General features: G+C 45.8%; 1 protein-coding gene and 1 pseudogene across 1 annotated transcript; both read right to left on the bottom strand.

Annotated features, from left to right (window-relative positions):
- Nucleotides 1-2,147: 2,147 nt before the first annotated feature.
- Blvra (biliverdin reductase A) lies at nucleotides 2,148-15,404 on the bottom strand. The gene is made up of 7 exons (XM_051144914.1): nucleotides 15,395-15,404; nucleotides 13,658-13,823; nucleotides 10,478-10,597; nucleotides 9,675-9,772; nucleotides 5,634-5,741; nucleotides 4,166-4,337; nucleotides 2,148-2,489 (listed from the first exon to the last, which is right to left on the bottom strand). The coding sequence occupies exons 1-7, from the start codon at nucleotides 15,402-15,404 to the stop codon at nucleotides 2,210-2,212; spliced, it is 954 nt and encodes a 317-aa protein (XP_051000871.1). The 3' UTR covers nucleotides 2,148-2,209.
- A 1,887-nt stretch (nucleotides 15,405-17,291) lies between these two features.
- On the bottom strand, nucleotides 17,292-18,020 carry LOC127188626 (coenzyme Q-binding protein COQ10 homolog B, mitochondrial-like; annotated as a pseudogene).
- Between the last annotated feature and the right edge of the window lie 1,871 nt (nucleotides 18,021-19,891).

The following is a 19,891-nucleotide window of genomic DNA, read 5'->3' as shown; positions in this document are numbered from 1 at the left end:
TCAGAATAGCCCCTGCTCCTCTGCCTCACGGGAAGGTTTCAGAGCCCGTGAACAGTCAGGCAGGCCCTGGGCTGTGGGTGGAGTATCTGCCACACCAGGAGGGTCCGATCCCCGCTCAGCTTTTAGTGTCTCCCTGGGACTGGCCAAGTTTTCCTCAGCTCATTGCTTCTCTCTAGCAGGACACCTTATGTTTTCTCTGTTTACAGTTCCTTTTCACTCAAGACATTTTTGCACATTTTACAATGGGGTATACTGGATATAATTCACTGATAAATTTAAAAGTGTGGGGGGCTAGAGAGATGGCTCAGAGGTTAAGAGCACTGGCTGTTCTTCTAAAGGTCCTGAGTTCAATTCCCAGCAACCACATGGTGGCTCACAACCATCTATAATGTGATTTAATGCCCCCTTCTGTCATGCAGGCAGAGCACTGTATACATAATAAATAAATCTTTAAAAAAAATAAATGTGTGATGAGACCAGGGTCCTTTTTCTCCCCCTCCCTATTAATCTGCCTTGGTCCACTACCCCAGGGTTCCCAACTCCTTTGGGGTTGCATATCGGATATTTGTATTACGATTTATAACTAGCGAGATTACAGTTATGAAGTAGCAATGGAATAACTGGTTGGGGGTCGCCACAACCTGAACTGTATTAAGGGTCACAGCGTTAGGAAGGTTGGAACAACTGCTCTAGCCTCCCCTAGTAGTCTTCTGCCCCCCCCCCCCAAGTAGTTCTCTGCTTTCATGTTATATTTGTATACAGAACAATGCACAATTTGAGGAGAAAGAGGACACCAGGACACCAATATAATGCTGTGCTCAGAGAGATGAGAAGTTTATAGAAAGGCCCGATGTGGAACGGAATAAAGAAAACGGTGGCCTCTGTAAGAATCTCCACCCAGCTAAGCCTCACCAATAAAAAGAAAGGCCTGAGGGACCTCCTGAAGCAAAGGAAAGCGTATTCAGCAAAGGAAAGCCTCAAGGAATCAAAGCTCCTGCAAATTTAAGAAAGGCAGCAGGGCTGGATGTGGTGGTGCACGCCTCTAATCCCAGCACTCAGGAGGCAGAGGTAGGCGGATCACTGTGAGTTCGAGACCAGCCTGGTCTACAAAGTGAGTCCAGGACAGCCAAGGTTATACAGAGAAACTCTGTCTCGAAAAAGCCAGAAAGGCAGGTAGCAGGCTCCACCCCAAGCAGGAAGCAGAGCTCTGTGTCTCTGGTGAACAGAGTCTATGACCCACAAGTATGAAATGTTGCAATGAAACCCATTCTCTGTCTCTGTCTGTCTGTCTGTCTCCCTCTCTTTTCTTGAGACAGGGTTTCTATGTTAACAGCCTTGGCTGTCCTGGACTCACTTTGTAGACCAGGCTAGCCTTGAACTCACAGGGACCCATCTGCCTCTGCCTCCTAAGTTCTGGGACTAAAGGCATGCGCCACCCACGCCTGGCAAACTGTCACCTCTTTCCCATGGCCTTCTAAGTGCTTATCGTGGACTGAAGAACTCAGCAAGCTATTACTATGTTAAGTAATAAATCTCAGGACCACGGTGCTCTATCTGTCCCCTCTATGGTTTATAATTCCTCCCAGCACACCAAGTCCTATTTCCCTCTCTGGGATTTCCTCCTGTAGGCCCAGCTGCCACAGCGCTGTTACCAGGCTTGCTCTAGGCTACGTCATTGCCCATCTCTACCCCGAACTTACTTCCTACAAACGCAAGTGGTTTTCCACCAGCAGTGCACAGGGGTTTTATTCACATCCTTGTCACTTACTATTGCTGACACCCTTCCCGTGACTAACCCACAAGTTACCCACTGGTCAGTAAGATAGGATTACCAGCAACCAGTGGTGACCCTGTGACCGAGGGACAGTCACATTTCCTAAAGGACAGAATGCAGCTTAAGGTAAGTGGTTCGGAACATGGACAGACCTTCAAATCTACATTTTCCCCCCTGCCTGCATGATTTCAAGCTAGCTTTTCCACAAGAATGAATACTGTACTGGCTACATCCAGCTCACAGGGCTGCTACTAGGAAGAAAGATGAAACTAATATAAACCCTGACCTCAGAAGGTTCTTTTCTTCTTCCCACAGGATGGCTCTAGCACCAAATATTACCCCAACACAGCTCACACTACTACACTTCTTCTGTTTATCCAACATATTTAATTCTAAGAGCTAACAGTGAACTGTTGATAAAACCCTGGCCCATTTTCAGGGGTACTGAAGCTTCCCCCTGATGCTGGGGTGGCAGAGCTTCTGGATGCTGTCAGCCAGTCCCAAACAGTGGATGATGCGCTGCTTCTCAGCAGCCAGGTCCTCCGCAGAGACCTGGCCCAAGAGCTTCTGGACAAATATGTCCTGATCCTTCAGAAAAATTTTCTTATTGACTCCTGCATTTGGCACATTCTCCAGGGTCCCAGATTTGAATTGGAAGCTTAAGTATCTGTTTCTTTTTAAGTCGGGCCCTTTCTCTTCAATCCATGACAACAGTCTGAAAGACAAAAAAAAAAAAAAAAAAAAAAAAAAATCCTCATGTTAAAAACCTCACTGGACAGAGCAGGCAGATGGTAAGGACATGCAGTCTTGTGGTACAAGCACCAGAGCTGATAGCCTCAGCTCCCACATGAAAGTGTGCTGGCATAGAGGCCTGCTTGTAATTCCAGAGCTGAGGAGGCAGATGCAGGAGCCCTGGAAAGCTGCCTGGCTACTCAGAATATGCAAGTTTGGATTCAGTGAAAGATTCTGCCTCGGTCAATAAAGTGGAGACTGGTCAAGGAAGAAGATAACACTCAACATCAACCTCCAGCATCCACATGCATGTGCACATGTGCAAACACATATGAACACATGCCTGTCACACACATGCCATGCCCCCCCCAAAAGAACCACACAGGAAAGCAGATGGGTGCTCACATCTGACTTCATGTGACAGGTCCCATCTTCCTGAAAGGCTGGCTCACTGTGGCGGCTCAGTGGCACCCTGATTGTTTCCAACACTGCTATAGCCAGGTACTTATTTGCCATTAGGTAACGTCTGTGTAAACACTGCTTTGCACCCTGAATATTATGGGGTGCTTTAAGGAAATCCAGATAGGGAAGAAAGGCAACCAGAAGCCAGGAAAACTGCAAACTGCTGTTATCTTGTGTGTGAATTTTCAAGTTATTTCACTGGATTCTCAAAGAAAAGAATACACGATAGCAAAAGCCCTCTTGTTAGCAAAGCTCCGCTGTAACCTCACCTCTTTGTCATGACACAGACCCAGCCTCTCCAAAACGCTGCTTCACCTGTGTTGCTTCTTTCTTCCTCCTCCCTCCCTCCCTCCCTCCCTCCCTCTCATTTACTTAGCAGAGCTATGATACCTGGCCATGGAAAACAGAGATCTCTGCCTAAGTTGATTGTGATCTCAAGCAAATACATCATTGAATATTCAAAAGTAACAAAAAGCTAATCAAATTTTATCCAAAAATTAGTCCCCATGCATAGTTTGCAAAGTTCACAGAACAATCTTGGCATGTTGGTAATTCTAGCTGAAGTATGAACTTGTGTTTGAGGTGGGCTATATAATCTATACAGTATGTTGAAGGCCAGCCTGGGCTACATAATCATTATTTTTACTTTAATTCTGGATAAAATAAATTGGAGTAATTCCAAACAGTTCTATCTACTTAAGACAACTTCATATATCCATCCAAATAACAGTGTTTAACAGAGTGTGAAGGTTTGAGGCACCTCAAAATACCAATATGGTTCTTGCTCCTTAATTGCTTTTTTTTTTTTTTTCCGAGACAGGGTTTCTCTGTGTAGCCTTGACTGTCCTGGACTCAGTTTGTAGACTAGGCTGGCCTCAAACTCTTAATTGCCTCATAGCTAAAAATATGCAATGGCAGCAATGGCACACGCTCATGTGTATCCTAGTATAAAAGGGGCTGAGATACAAGGACTGCTTGAGCCTAGAATTTTGGGATTAGCCTGGACAACACGGTGTTACCCTGTCTCTAAGATAAATAGATAAAGCCCGGCGTGTGGCACACACCTTTAATCCCAGCACTCAGGAGGCGGAGGTGGGCTGATCTCTGTGAGTCCAAGGCCAGCCTGGTCTACAGAGTGAGTCCAGGACAGCCAGAGGGCATTAAGAAGTCCCCCCTTTACTGCCCCTCACAACTCACCCCTTGTTCTGAGTCTGGAGCTGCACCGTCATTTTCAGATACTGATCTTCTTTTTGTTCTTCTAACGTGGCAGAAATAAGAGAAAGCTCCCCAAAGAGGCAGACCAGCCAGGTCAGGCGAGAAATGCCACTGAATGCAGGGAAGCCAAATTTCTCTTCTTCCAGTGGGCTAGCTGCAAGAAAACACAAATCTAAGAGGGCTGGGAAAAGGAACTGTCTCACAGAGGTCATGCCCGGGAGGTTGGTGAAGGGGCACGGCTTAGTGATCGAGAGGACACCCTGCCTCATGGCACATGTATGTACCGTGATCAATGAAACGATGAAAAGCAAGGTGTAAAGGGAAAATGTTTTTTTGAGAAAAAATAGTATTTTAATTAAAAATTTAAAATTTGTACCCAATGTTGTTAGTAAAATAAGACAAATTAGCAATAGGAGTTAAAACAGCCAGAGATATTTTAAGTTTGTTGCTTTGTCTTTGGTGTGTGTGTGTGTGTGTGTGTGTGTGTGTGTGTGTGTGTGTGTGTGTGTGTGTGTGTGTGTGTGTGTGTGGTTTTTCAAGACAGAGTTTCTCTGTGTAACAGTCCTGGCTATCCTGGACTCATTTTTGTAGACCAGGCTGGCCTCAAACTCACAGCGATCCTCCTGCCTCTGCCTCCCGAGTGCTGGGAGTGGTGATGATGATGATGATGACAACAGCAGCAGCAGCAGCTTTGGTTGTCCTGAACTCAATTTGTAGACTGGGTTGGCTTCAAACTCACCAAGACCCACCTGCCTCTGCTTCCCCGAGTGCTGGGATTAAACGCATGCGCCACCTTGCTAAGCTGTTTTTATTAGTCTTGTATGAAGTTCTCTAAAGACAATTTAGATAAAAATAATATTTATTAAAAATAGATAATGAGCCGAGCATGGTGGAGCACGCCTTTAATCTCATCACTTGGGAGGCAGAAGCAGGCGGATCGCGGTGAGTTCGAGGACAGCCTGGTCTACAAAGCAAGTCCAGGGCAGTCAGGGTTACACAGAGAAACCCTGCCTCAAAAAAACCAAAAAACCAAAAAAAAAAAAAATCTGGGAGTGGAGTTCTAGACAGTTGCAAATCACCATGTGGATGCTGGGAATCAAACCTGAGCCAGTGAGTGGCTCTTAACCTCTGAGCTGTCTCTCCAGACTCTTGAATCTCTTTGGACATAAATGGCGTGTTCAGTTACTGCAGAGGCATTTCAGTATATGCTCCTTTCAGGTAAGCACATGGGTGTCTTCAATTGCTTCCTGATTTCAGTTGCAATAGATTACTGACTTTCCCTCATTTTGGGGACTGAAGCAGATGACATCTATCCAGCTCACCTGGGCAGAGCCCCTGAGACTGCGCAGGTGACAACTCTAACCGGATGGCTTCTGCTGCCAGAGGTGTCAGTACAGAAGATGGTGGGGCTTGGCATCACCTGGAACCAGCAACCCTGCCTCACACTGACCTGTGAAGTGGAGGCACCCTTGCAGCAGCTCTTTCCCCATCACTTCTTTTTTCAGGAATGCAAATTCTTCCATCAGGAGTTCCACATGCTCCTCATGCAGGACTTTCCCTATCATGACAAAATAGAGTAGCAGGGGGCCATTATTCAGTGTGCACAGCCAGCTGGGTGACTGGAGGTTGTGTCATTCTTCCTCTGGAATAAGATACAGCATGCCAGCAGTGTCCAGAGCACAGGTTAGACCAGTACGCTACCCTGAACACCCCAGCTGACACTCATGTGCACAGACAGGCCCCTAACATCTCTACATCCTCATGCACACTTATTTACAGGTTAATAAAGGGTGCGTGTGGGAGGCATGCGGGTTCTTGTGCTCACAGATAAGCACAGGGGAGCCAGGAGTGTTAGACACACAGGGTTGTGCCTTCAAAGGAGGGATGCATAACCTGTTATCTGCCCAAAAACCTGAGAGCAGACATGGTCAGCAGCCTGGTGACCTTTGTGTCCAGACCCTTTCATGTGAGTGTCAATCTATAGAGCCTATTTTTTTTTTTTCCGAGACAGGGTTTCTCTGTGTAGCTTTGGCTGCCCTGGACTTGCTTTGTAGATCAGGCTGGCCTTGAACTCACAGCAATCCACCTGTCTTCTGCCTCTCGAGTGCTGGGATTAAAGGCGTGCGCCACCACCGCCCAGCTTAGAACCTATCTTTTATTTTTTTTAAGTTTTTAAAAAAGATTTATTTATTTATTTATTATGTATACAGTGGTCTGTCTGCATGTACACCTGCAGGTCAGAAGAGGGCATCAGATCACATTATAGATGATTTTGAGCCACCATGTGATTTCTGGGAATTGAACTTAGGACCTTTGAAGGAGCAGTCAGTGCTCTTAACCTCTGAGCCATCTCTCCAGCCCCTATAGAACCTATCTTTATGGAAGATGTCACACGTACTTTACAAAGAGTTTTGATGTAGTCCCATCTTAGACTTTATTGTACACATGAGATTTAGTTATTACCAGGAAAATTTTCAGCAAATTGTGCCACGCTTAAATATGTGTAAAATAAACTACTCAGGGTCAGACTCCTGAAGTTTGAACAGCAGTGGCTAGTTAGTTGTGTTGAACTGAACTTACTTTTTTTTTCCCCCCAAGACAAGGTCTCTCTGTGTAGCCTGTGTCCTGGGCTCGCTTTGTAGACCCGGCTGTCCTCAAACTCAGTGATCCGCCTACCTCTGCCTCCCCATGAACTACCTTCTTGCTTTCTACTAATCTTACTCTGCTGGCTGTGGTGGTCACAGCGACCTAATGAATGTGCTATCTTTTGAAGTTTTCATTTGCATTTCTTTAAAAACTGGTGATGTTTTACTTGTTTGCCACTTTGAAAAATGAAAATTTCTACAAAGTGCACTTTTCTAGTCAGGTTATTTGGTCTGTTTCTAACTTGTGGAACCCTGAATGTTAAACTTTTTTCAATGATGCCCATATGCATATAGCTTCCTTTTTACATTATTCAATCTTTCCTTTGAAGCATCAATTACATTTTGACAGTTTTATACTTTAAAAAATATTTATTTATTATGTAGACAGTGTTCTGCCTGCATGTAATGTCCGCAGGCCAGAAAAGGACACCAGATCTTATTATAGATGGTTGTGAGCCACCAAGTGATTGCTGGGAACTAAACTCAGGACCTTTGGATGAACAACTGGTGCTCTTAATCTCTGAGCCATCTCTCCAGCCCGACAGTTTTATACTTTTACTTTCCTGTGCTTTAAATGTTACATGAAGAAACTGCTGCCACACACTTTTTTCAATAAATGATACTTGGATATGAAAACATATGGTAGATTCTTGAGAACACTGGCTCTGTTGCTGTGATAAAAAACCATCCGCAGAAACAACTTAGCAAGAGTTTAAGATTTCATCAGAATAGGAGGCATGGTAGCAGGTAGGAGGCACAGAGACAGGCAGCAGGTAGGAAGCACAGAGACAGGCAGCAGGCAGGAGGCACAGAGACAGGCAGGAGGCAGGAGGCAGCAGGTAGGAGGCACAGAGACAGGCAGGAGGCATGGCAGCAGGCAGCAGGTAGGAGGCATGGCAGCAGGGACAGCACCAAGCAGCAGGGAGCAGGGACAGCAGCAGGCAGCAGGGACAGCAGCAGGCAGCAGGGAAGCAGGAAGTGCAGTGAAGCACCCTTTAATCAAAATCACAAAGCACAGAGGGGAGAGGGAGAACTGGAAACGGACACAGCTGTATAATCTCAGACTTCCAGACTTATTCTTTTTTGTTTGTTTGTTTTTTGTTTTTTGAGACAGGGTTTCACTGTGTATCCCTGGCTATTCTGGACTAGCATTATAGACTGGGCTGGTCTCGAACTCACAGAGATCCGCCTGCCTCTGCCTCCCAAGTGCTGGGATTACAGGCATGTGCCACCACGCCTGGTTCCAGACTTATTTCTTAAACCTCACCTAACAGTGCCACTAACTGGGAGCCAAGCGTTCAAATTAGAGCCTCTTTCTTCCTTCCTTTCTTTTTTTTTTTTTTTTTGAGACAGGGCTTCTCTGTGTAGCCTTGGCTGTTCTAGACTCACGTTAGAGCCTATTTCTTACTCAAATCACTACTGGATTAGGCAAAAGTTTCTTAGGTAAGACACAAAACTATAGACTATAAAAGATAAACAACTAAAGTGATATGACAGCAAACTAACATTTATAAATAACAATTAACAGAATAAAAACACCATATACAAAATTAAAATACTTGTAAAATATAGATTCAGTAAAGGGTAATATCCAGAAAAAAACAGAAAATCCCACAGGGAAAATGGTAATAATAAAATTTAGAAAATTAAAAATAGGTAATATGTATACAAATTTCTCTAAAGAAGACATGCAGATGACCAGCAGCTATAGAAAAAAAAAATGCTCAACATTTATCATTAGGGAAATGAAAATATAACCCACAATAAAATATCACCTCTTCCATTTAGAATGACTATTATTTTAAAAAAAAAAAAAGGCCAAAAAATTGCTGGCCAGGATGTGAAGGTACCCCTACACATTGCTAGCACAGCTCTGAACTTACTGTCATGGGGAACACCGTGGGAATTTCTCACAGGCTCAAAATAGACCTAATGTTAGACTCAGATCGTCAGAGTCTATTCCTGGAAGCCCAGTTGAGAGTCAGAGTCCAGAGTCAATGCAGAAGCAAAGGAATTTTATTGAGCTGACGCGCCGGGGTCCAACAACCTCTGAGGAGATGGAAGACCTCGTTCTATAAAAGCAGAGGGTTTAAATACCCTTTCCAGAAGCAGAACTCAGTAAGGTGGTTAGTTATCAAGTGACAGGCTAACAATAGGTGACCTTTTATGTGAATGGGGGTCTGAGGCAGTAAATTCCAAGTAGGGTGGGCTGGGGGCAGTAAATTCCCAGGGCGGGGTGGAGATGGAGGCCTATAATTCTTTTTTTACAGGGTTTCTCTGTGTAGCCTTGGCTGTCCTGGATTCACTTTGTAGACCAGGCTGGCTTCAAACTCACAGAGATCGGCCTGCCTCTGCCTCCCAAGTGCTGGGATTAAAGGCGTGCGCCGTCACTACCAGGTCTCGGCCTATAATTCTTACATTGTTTAACAATGCATAACTTTTTTATTTTTATTTTTTGAGACAGGGTTTCTCTGTGTATCATTGGCTGTCTTGGACTAACCTCCAGCCATATGGGGTATGGGGTATGAACTAAGTAAATCTCTTTTCTTCATAAGTTGCCAACCTCAGTAAACAAAGATCTCTAACCCCAAAACTTTTTATGAGAACTAAGCATACAGTGTGTTTATTTTATTTTATTTTGGTTTTTTGAGACAAGTTTTCATCATAGCAAAGCCAAGAGTTCACAAACTCTCCCACACCCTTCTCAGCCATGCCCTGCCCTCTGCACCCACAGCCTGGGGCAGCAGGGAGATGGGGAACTCAGCACCAACGCAGATAAGGCGACTTACTGGAAAGGCAGAAAGACGGTACCCTAGAGTCTCGCACAGGGGCAGAGAATACGTCACCTTTTTGTGCAGCCAGTTCCCACAGGTCCTGGGCCGCTGCCAACGACAACGTCATGGGGTATTCCACAAGGACATGCTTGCCAGCCTGAAGAAATTGCCTTTGAAAACACAAATACAGAGAAAGGACACTTCAAGTAAATGCTCAAATGCCCCATATGACAGAGAACACAGCGCTGCCAATGCACAAGAGCCTGTGTGTGAACAGAGCAAACAGCCAAGAGTCAGAGCCCTGCAAAACAGTGATCTACACCGCATTTTTCCAGTTATAAAATCAATTCATCAACATCCAAACTCTAGTTGGCTTTCTGTTACTCTGAGAAGCACTATGACCAAAAGCAACTTGGGATGGAAGGGGTTTATTTCATCCCCTGCTCCCCTCCTTTTTATGGAGATGGTTTCACTAGTCTTAGCTGTCCTAGAATTCACTATGTAGACCAGGCTGGCCAAGAACGCACATCGATCCGCCTACCTCTGCCTCCTGAGTGCTGGGATTAAAGGCGTGCACCACCACACCCGGTTTCTTGACTTTTTTTTTTGGTTTTTCGAGACAGGGTTTCTCTGTGTAGGCTTCTTGCTTTGTAGAGCAGGCTGGCCTTGAACTCATAGTGATCCGCCTGCCTCTGCCTCCCAAGTGCTGGGACTAAAGGCGACTGCCACCATGCCTGGCTCCTGACTGTAATTTTTAAAGGTCACAGGACAACCAGAATTTCCTGTGTTGACCATTAAGCCCCATTTGCATAGGTTTAGCTTGCTCAGTCTTCTCTCCACTTGTAGGCAAAGCCTACTTGCATCAAGAAACCTACCTTATATAGTCTTCATGGCTGGAACTCTCACTGCAAATGTAGGCAACATCAATCTCTTGACTGCAGAGAGCGTCTTCCAAAGAAATCTGCCTTACGCCGTCAAGGCTCCCGAGTTCTCGTCTGTTTCAGAATAACAAAGCCTCAAAAGCAGACAGAGCCAAGGCTTATATTAAATGAGCTGTACTCTCCCTGCTCCTAACACTTCCCAGGATGCACTTTTGGAAAGTAAGAAATCAATTTCCTTCTTCCTGTTCCTGGGTAGTTTCCACTGTAGAGTGGAGCAAGCAGCGTTAGGGTTGAAGACAGGGGACCTGGCATGGAATGCCAACATGGCCACCGATAGCTTATAGAAACCAGCAGCCTTCCGAGTTACTTCTCTAAAATAAAAAGAACCAGACCTTTGGCATTTCACACAAAAGGATCTTTGTGGTCATTTCGTATTAAGCTCCTGGTGAAATACTATGACTACCATACCAAGCCCAGTCTCACACACGCATCACCCTGGTATAAACCACCATATATACTCCAGGCTCCTTCACGTACTTCAAGCCTTGGTGACCAGCAGGAGAAAAGCAAGCCTCTCCAGAGGCTGTAGCTGCCACAGCTGACCAGTGGGACCTGGATGAAAACCTAAGGGATGGTCACTACGACAGAGAACACAACAGTACAAGAGCCACTCTGTACCATTCCCCAGAATAAAAGCTGTAGGGAGTGAGTGGTCCTAGAAGGGTGCTGTAACAAAGCAACATGGGGCAGCCAGCAGGCGTTCCCATCGACGGCAGCTTCGGCCAAGAGGGAATTTGTGAGCTACTCAATTTACACTGCTAGATTTTCCCAACACTCATCATTTGCCTACTGTGTGCTGGGCGCTGGAGGAGAAAACACAGAGAATGAGCTCACGTTCTGACAGAGGCATGGAGACACAGCATACGCAGCAGCAGCAGCAGCAGGAGGAGGACCAACAAAATGACTAAGTGAGATTGATGTGGGAACGGATGGGAGGCTGGGGAAGCACAGGGACACATCTAATCTTGGGTTTCAACACAGGCTTTCTAGGGAAGACTAGAAGCCAGCAAGGAGGTCACCGGCAAGAGTGTAACAATAGCAGGACGTAGTAAAGCAAGGCTGTGAGTGGGCTATCTTCCCACATGGTTGAGGAAGTTGAGGAGGTCTCAAGATATGCGCCGTGGCGGCTAGCTGGGGCTTAAAAGAAAAGATATTGGCCTGGAGAGATGGCTCAGAGGTTACCCGCCCTGACTGTTCTTCCAGAGGTCCTGAGTTCAATTCCTACCAACCACATGGTGGTTCACAACCATCTATAATGAGATCTGGTGCCCTCTTCCGGAGTGCAGGGTACATGCAGGGAGAACACTGTATACATAATAAATATATCTTAAGAAAAAGAAAGTAAAAAGATATTCCCGCTTCAATCTTGAGGGCACATTATATTTGATTCCATCTTCAGAAAAAGGTCCAGTGGGGTGTGTTGGCTAATATTAATCATGATTTTCCTGTTGCAAGCAGCCCCACCCTTCCCACCTTGAGTCTGACAGGGAAAAAAGGACTAAGAAGATTCCAGCACACATGGTTTTCTCTCATCCCTGGAATAGGGCCAACACAAGTCAGGTAGTCTGGAAGAATGACTGAGCAAGGTGGTGGTGGTGCACGCCTTTAATCCCAGCACATGGGAGGCAGAGGCAGGTGGATCGCTGTGAGTTCGAAGTCAGCCCGGTCTACAGAGTGAGTTTCAGGACAGCCAGGGATAAAATTATCTGATGTTCTTCTGGACCACTGGAAATAGAGATGTGCCTAAAATGGTCACTGCCACAGCATCAACTCCCCCAATATCTGTGTCTACCTCATAATTAATCTGATGTTGCAGATACTTAGTTGGTAAATGGGGTGGGAACAGACCTGACGGTGAAGAAAGGAGGAGGAGTATTACGACTTAGTTTCCACTGAGTTATAGTTAAAAAAAAAATCCATACAGAAAAATGCAATAAAAGCAGGAAGGTACTTGGAGTAGGGAGTTAGGGGGAAGAAGAGACTAAAACAAATTCTGCTTAAAAATGCCATAGTGAGACCTAATAATTTGCATAAAAATTAATAAAAAAGGAAGTTCAGGTCAACCACCAGCCTGAAAAGAGCACGTAGTGTTAGACTCAAACACTTTCCATTAAATGTAATTCTTGGGTTTTCCAGTTGTTATGGCCTCGACAAGATTACTGATTCTTCCTGTCTCTGCTTTTTGTTTAGTTTAGTTTAGTTTAGTTTTTTTTTTTTTTCTTTTTTGGTTTTTCGAGACAGGGTTTCTCTTTGTAGCCTTGGCCATCCTGGACTCAGTTTGTAGACCAGGCTGGCCTCGAACTCACAGCGATCCGTCTGCCTCTGCCTCCCAAGTGCTGGGATTAAAGCCGTGCGCCACCACGCCTGGCTTGTTTTTGTTTTTCAAGACAGGGTTTCTCTGTGTAGCCTTGACTGTCCTGGACTCACTTTGTAGACCAGGCTGGCCTCGAACTCACAGCGATCCACCTGCCTCTGCCTCCCAAGTGCTGGGATTAAAGGCGTGCGCCACCATGCCTGGCTCTGTCTCTGCTTTCTTATCTTTTTCTAAAAATATTTCTTAGAGCTTTATTTATTATGCATACAGTGTTCTGCCTACGTGTAGGCCTGCAGGACAGAAAAGGGCATTAGATCACACCATGTAGTTGCTGGGAATTGAACTCAGGACCTCTGGAAGAGCAGTCAGTGCTCTTAACCTCTGAGCCATCTCTCCAGCCCCTGCTTTCTTATCTTGAACTGAAGTTGGTACTGAGAATGATTTTAAAACTGTTTAATTACAAAGCCACTGGCATGACCTTCTTGAACGACAGAATGGCTAAGTGACCTAAACTTAGACTTCCTTCAGGCCAAACTTACCATGTGCTCACTGCACCTTCTGTGGTAAACAAACACTATGCTGATTAATGCTCCGTGTGGGGTGTGCAGTGGGCATCACTCACTGGACATGCAGCTGTAGACCCCTGACTCTTGAGCTCCCAGATGGTTCCAAATTAGTTTCTAGGGACCACTCTGCGTGGCTCTCTGGAGTCGCTGGCTTTCCCTTACCCTGGGTCTAGAAAATCTCCATGCCGTGTGGCACTACCACTCACTGCGATTTCCATGGCTAGCGGGCCTTACCTGGACACAAACCCAATCAGGCTCAGGAATGCTGAGGAGTGTGGATCCCGCAAGTCCCTGATCCTCACGGAGCCAGCTCTGCCAACACCAACCACTACCACACCAAACTTCCTCTCAGGCTGAAATACCAAAGACCAACATGGGGTTTGAAGACAGTCCAGGCCATCTAATGGAGTACATCAAAACTGAGGACCAGGTTGGGTTCTGGCAGGGAAAGCTTGCCAGACCCTGGACATATAAGGGTTGGGGTAAGACCACACTAGAAGCCAGGTCTCAGGCACCAGAGAACCCGACCCAAAGCACATTTGGAAAGGGCTCTGCCCATGTCTGTGTTGAAGATCTTCCAGGCATGTACCAGAAGAACCCACCCATTTGGCTCTATCTCCTACCAACCACTCCTCCACAGACCGGGGAATTTCTGCTATAAACCAGTCTGATATGGTACCTCCACCCTACCTGAGTCCAGGCTCTAGAGACAAGACTCTAATCAGCTATTAGTCATTTGGAGGCAACAGCTGCTGCACAAGAGGCTGACAGACCAGGGCACATAGGAACGCCCCTCTGTCTCCCTCTCTCTCTCCCTCTCCCTCCCGGCCCCCTCATTCACTCTCTTTCAAGACAGGGTTTCTCTGTGTAGCCTTTGCTGTCCTGGACTGGCTTTGTAGACCAGGCTGGCCTCGAACTCCCAGTGATCTGCCAGCCTCTGCCTCTCCCAGAGTGTTGAGATTACAGGCGTGTGATACCACACCCGGCAGAAGACACCTCTTCATTCAGACTCAAGACCCATGTTGTTATAAGTCCTTACCATGGCTGAGTTCCAGCCACCTTCATATTCACTCTACTCTGTTAGCTTAAACAGCAATTAGTTATGCTGCTAGAAGACAGATGTTGATAAACCAGAGTAGAAAAAAAGCCCATTTTTAAAAAAAGCCTACATAACAACAACACATTATAATCCGAATACATTACCGCCACAGTCACTAAACCCAGTTCTATTTGTGCACACACATATATATGTAACAATTATAACTAATGAAAAAGAGACCATGAATTTGAGAGGGAGTAACGGGGCAATCGGTTTTGGTGGCTAGAGTAGGTAACGTAGAAAGTCATGGGAAAGCATCTAAGAAGTGACCTGAGACAGAATGCCATACGGAGACAGTTCTCGAAGATTATGCCCAGTGGTTTTGTTAGCTTTGTGTGACTATAGCAACTATCTGAAATAATCACTATAGAAAAAGGCTTGTGTTGACTTCTTATTTTGGAGGTTCCAGGCTATGAACCCTGCCACTCCGGTCCACGCCCTGCCACACGGACTGACTTAAGGTAGGTGGACACAGATAAGAACCCAGGAGGTCCTAATGCTTCCTCTATCTACTGGAACCATGTGCACATGGGTAGCCTAGAGGGGAAATATTTACCTGTTTGTCTGTTTCTAAACTCTTTGTGGTGTGTGTATGTGTGTGTGTGTGTGTGTGTGTGTGTGTATGTGTGTGTGTGTTGGGGCGGGCAGCAGAGACTATCTTAAGTAGGTGCAATAACAGACCCTGGAAACATTATCACTGACTAGTTGGCCGTGTTGTACGGGCCTGGAGGGCAAGCATGCCATGCCAGGAGCACACAGCGGAGGAAGACCTCTCACTCCATGGTTAGGGACAGAAAGGGAGAGGCAGAGGCAGCAGAGTGACCCACAGCAGGCACAAATGAAAACTCAGGGGAGCTAACGTCTTCTCTCACCCACAGCCATGTGCAAGGAGGTGGCCTAGGGGAAATGTTTTTTTGAAAAACCTGGAGAGAGAAAGGATAACCTATAAGCGAAATACGGCACGTTGCAGTAAAGGTATCTGTTAAAGCCCTCTGCGTGGGACTCACCTCAGCAGCGTTCATCTTGGCCTCTTCCGTCAGTGTCTGTGAAGACAGAAAGAGGCTCAGGACCCTGGGAGTTCTGGCACAAACGCTCTGTGAGACTGTCTTCACACTTACCTTCAGATGTCAACTTAACACTGCCAGAGGGAGCTGTTGTGTGTGAAGCGTACACATTCACTCATTCCAAAAAGGGAGCCCTGGACAGACCAAAGAACAACTATTCCCATGTCTGATTTGGTGACGGAGCAAGTTTTTAATTGGGTCACTTAAAACTCATCAACAGGAATATGGGTGAAGGGTCACTCACAAGGAGCAGAGGTACCCAACCATACAGGTGCAGACTCCCAAGACCTGCAAGCCTGGTATGCTCTCCACAGCTTGCGGTGGACACTAAGTCCAGTTAAGAATTCCTTTGTAGGCTGGGCGGTGGTGGTGCACACTTTTAATCCCAGAACTCCGGAGGCAGAGGCAGGTGGATTGCTGTGAGCTCGAGGCCAGCCTTGTCTACAAAGGGAGTCCAGGACAGCCAAGGCTACACAGAGAAACCCTGTCTCAAAAAAACAAAACAAACCCTTTCTGGCCAGGCATGGTGGTGCATGCCTTTAATCCTAGCACTTGGGAGGCAGGTGGATCTCTGTGAGTTTGAGGCTAGCCTGGTCTAAGTGTGTCCAGGACAGCCAAAGCTAACACAGAGAGACCCTGTCTCGAAAAACAAAACAAAACAACCAACCAAACAAAAAACCCACCAAAAACCACAAAAAACAATCTTTGAGAACCTCTATACTATAGGGACAGAGACAACGGATCTCTTGGCAATGGTGTTTGGCCAATATAGAATCACTGACCGAGGGTTAGGAAAGGAAGCCGAGCCGGTCACTGTCTCACATGCACAGTTCTCCCAACAGCTCATCAACAAAGCATGTTTGGCCACAGCTGCTACAGCCCTGGAGGAGGCACAGGAGGCATGGGAGTGCTCTAGCCGCCTCTGCCACACCCCAGCCTTGGTCTGAGTCCCTCCTATGCCTTCAGAGCAGTGTGGGTGGAGGCAGTGGTCCACTGAAGTACATCATTGGCTGCACCCTTGGGAAGGGGAGATAAACCTGTTTTTGTTTTGATCCCAAATGTAGGACGCAGAAGAGGGCAGGATGTTTACCCCGTAGATGTGAGAAAGCAGGATATTTTTCCACATAGAAGTCGAACTACTTCGCGGGAGAGCTTGGTGAAAAACACCCTTGAACAGACTGGGAGGATGCACACAGACACACAGACACACACAGACACACACACACACACACACACACACACACACACACAGACACGCCCAAAACAGGAGAGGGGGCTTTTGGTTGGGACTTGGTTTTTGGCTGTTCATCCCTGCACTTCAAGAGGCTCCTAAAGAGAACCTAATAACTTAAACATGATACAGTTAATAGAGCACACACTGCATCTCAGTGACCCTTTCATGTGAGGTGCTAGGTACTGTTAGCTCTGTACATCAAGGGAGGCAGTATCCTCGTGTGGTGATGACACCCATTATTACAAAGGCAGAACCTGCAAAGGTACACATTACTTTTGAGTTACATTTGATTGAAGAAATAATTCTATGTACAAGTGGGTCCATATTCAATGTGTAAATTTTCAGTGGAGCGGGCTTAGAATCGAGGCAGGTTTAACAAACGCTTTCTGACTTCTCAAAAAGATGGTGAAAGGACTTCCTATAAGTGAACAAGCTAGTCAGAAGTAGGTGGTGGCAGTTCTGATTTTCCTCTTAGGTATGGTGCATTTCGTGAAGCATCAACTCCCGGGGTATGCTTGTTTCTGGGCCACACAGCTTGCACGCTTTTCTTTCAAAGGCAACTACCATCTGTTTCACAACTTCATCAAAGAACAACGTAGCAAGCTGAGAGTGCAGAAGCGAGCAGAATTCAAAAGAAATTGAAAAATCCAAGGTACAAGTCCTTGGATAGCCAGGAAGACCTGGGCTAAAACGCCAAATAGTCTCCAAATGATTGAAAAGTTTCCCATCAGTACAAGATGCCTTTATCAAATGTGGTTTTACCAAGGTTACCATTGATGTGTATCGTTCCAAAACAGGGGGAAACCCAATTTCTAATCAAGTTTTACAATATCCAGATCTCCTTGATATTATGTCTGATTTTTTACACCAAGGAACAAAATGCTCACAGACCTCCATTCCTGATACGACATCATATATTTCTTGCATTGAGTACCCTATAATTCTTCTCTCTGAATATTCTTTTCATTTGTTTACTAATGGTGCAGTGATTTTGAAGAAAGTTCTTACATAGATCTCTTTAGGCAAAACTGAGGTACGAGGTGGGAGAGTTCTGTTCATCAGAATACCACAGGAAGCCAAGTATCTGACGTTGCGCGCAGGCCCCCGCGCCGGGGCTTCCATCACGGTAGTTGACTTCGGACGGCACCCTGATGCCACCCTCACCAGGGCCCTCTGACTGGTCCGAGCTGCCATGGTCATTTTTGTGAAGCCGGTAGCCGACCCATTGTAGTGCTCTTTAATATCCTCTTCTGATTGTTTGGGTTAGTCGGGTTGTTAGGGAGGCAGGCTCGTTTAATAAGTTCATAATAAAATATAATTGATAAGAAAATTGAGCCTACACCCGTCCACTCACCGATTTCCTCATTCTGCCTATTTGTCTACAATAAAGACCAACAACAATTCCTTTCCTTTTGTTCCACTTTGTTTTTCTTTCTTATCAGGCAGGATTATGTGTGTGTGTGTGTGTGTGTGTGTGTGTGTGTGTGTGTGTGTGTGTGTGTGTGTGTGTGTGTGTTTGTGTGTGTGTGTTTAATTTTTTTTTAGGACAGGTCTCACTTTGTAGCTAATGCTGGCATGAAACTCACTCTGCAGCCTAGACTGACCTCAAACTCTCAGCATCTCTCCTGCTCAGCCCTGTTTTCAATGAGATCTACGGAGAACAACTACACAGGAAAGTCTGGGATTGCATACATCACAGTATTAGCAGTAAGTCTGTCTCTCAGGCATGGAAGTTTGAGAAAATGTGTTTCTTAGTTCTAAAAGTTCATGTATGTCTTAGTTTTCTAGCTATCGGAACCCCCTTGGTAACACTGTTGTCTACCACGTGACTTCGGTGTGTTGTTCCAGAATACAAAGAAAAAGATCTGCATATGTACCAGGACCATCTTCTACAGTAAAAAGAAGCCTAGTATTCTAGCTCAATAGTTCCAAAAACTTCTTGGATTACGGAAATTCCATTAATTACGGGCGGAACCTTCCAGCCCAATATTGTTTGCTTTGTAGATTATGAGTGCTAGTGTTTATTAAATCTTACGTTGGAAATTCTGTTGCCTTCCATAGCAATCCTACCAAGCAAGCATTATCTTTACCCCCCACTTCTACAAATGAGGAAACGGAGACAGCCAGAGGTTGTTAGCTAATGTGCCCCAAATCTAAAGGCAGGTTTGTTTGTTTGTTTGTTTTTTGAGACGACAGGGTTTCTCTGTGTAGCCTTGACTCCCCTGGACTCACTTTGTAGACCAGGCTGGCCTCGAACTCACAGTGATCCACCTGTCTCTGCCTCCCAAGTACCACTGCCCGGCTTCTAAAGGCAGTTTTAAACTGGCATTATAAACATTAAGTGAAAAAATATCTGGACACAAACCTGTATAAGCATAATGCTTTAATTCCACACCCCGCCCCTAACTGGGCTTCTGAACAGCCCTGGCTGTCCAGGAACTCACTCTGTAGACCAAGCTGACCTCAATTTAGAGACTGGCCTGCCTCTCTCTGCCTCCTGAGGAGCTGGCACTAAAGGTATGCGCTGCCACCACTTAGGATTCAGGATTCGGCTTTAGTCCACCTACCTATGATGTCATTGCTTACCTGCCACAGGGGCATGGCCCTTCCAGGGCCATATAAAAGGACAGACTGTCCAGGTGGCCCTCTCTCCCTCTCTCTCTTCCTACTCCCTCTCTTCTCTCTCTTCTCTCAGATTCTTCTCATTCTTCCTCTGCCTCTCTCTGGGGTACACCTTCCCCTTCCCTTCTCCACCCCCCATGCTCATTTGATAAACTCCTCTACAACATAATATCTGGCTTCTGGTACCTTTCTTACTTTGTACCTTATTGCCTTAATTATTAAATATAAAATTGCTGCACGTGACTCGGACATGAAATCCAGAGGGCCATTCTGTTGTCTAAATTCCTTTCTCAAAACACTGTCCTGCACCGGGCTTGCTCTTCTATGACTAACAAGTCTGGAACCCTTTATATCAACCTCTATTCTTCCAAACTCCATTCTAAAGCTCCATTCATTTTAGTCCTAATCCATCACTGCCGTGCCCTCAGACCCTGATTCTAAGCTGGAAC

The sequence above is a fragment of the Acomys russatus genome, chromosome 4 (assembly GCF_903995435.1).
Source record: "Acomys russatus chromosome 4, mAcoRus1.1, whole genome shotgun sequence".
NCBI classification, from domain to species: domain Eukaryota; kingdom Metazoa; phylum Chordata; class Mammalia; order Rodentia; family Muridae; genus Acomys; species Acomys russatus.
This window is presented reverse-complemented; position numbering and strand designations above follow the sequence as displayed.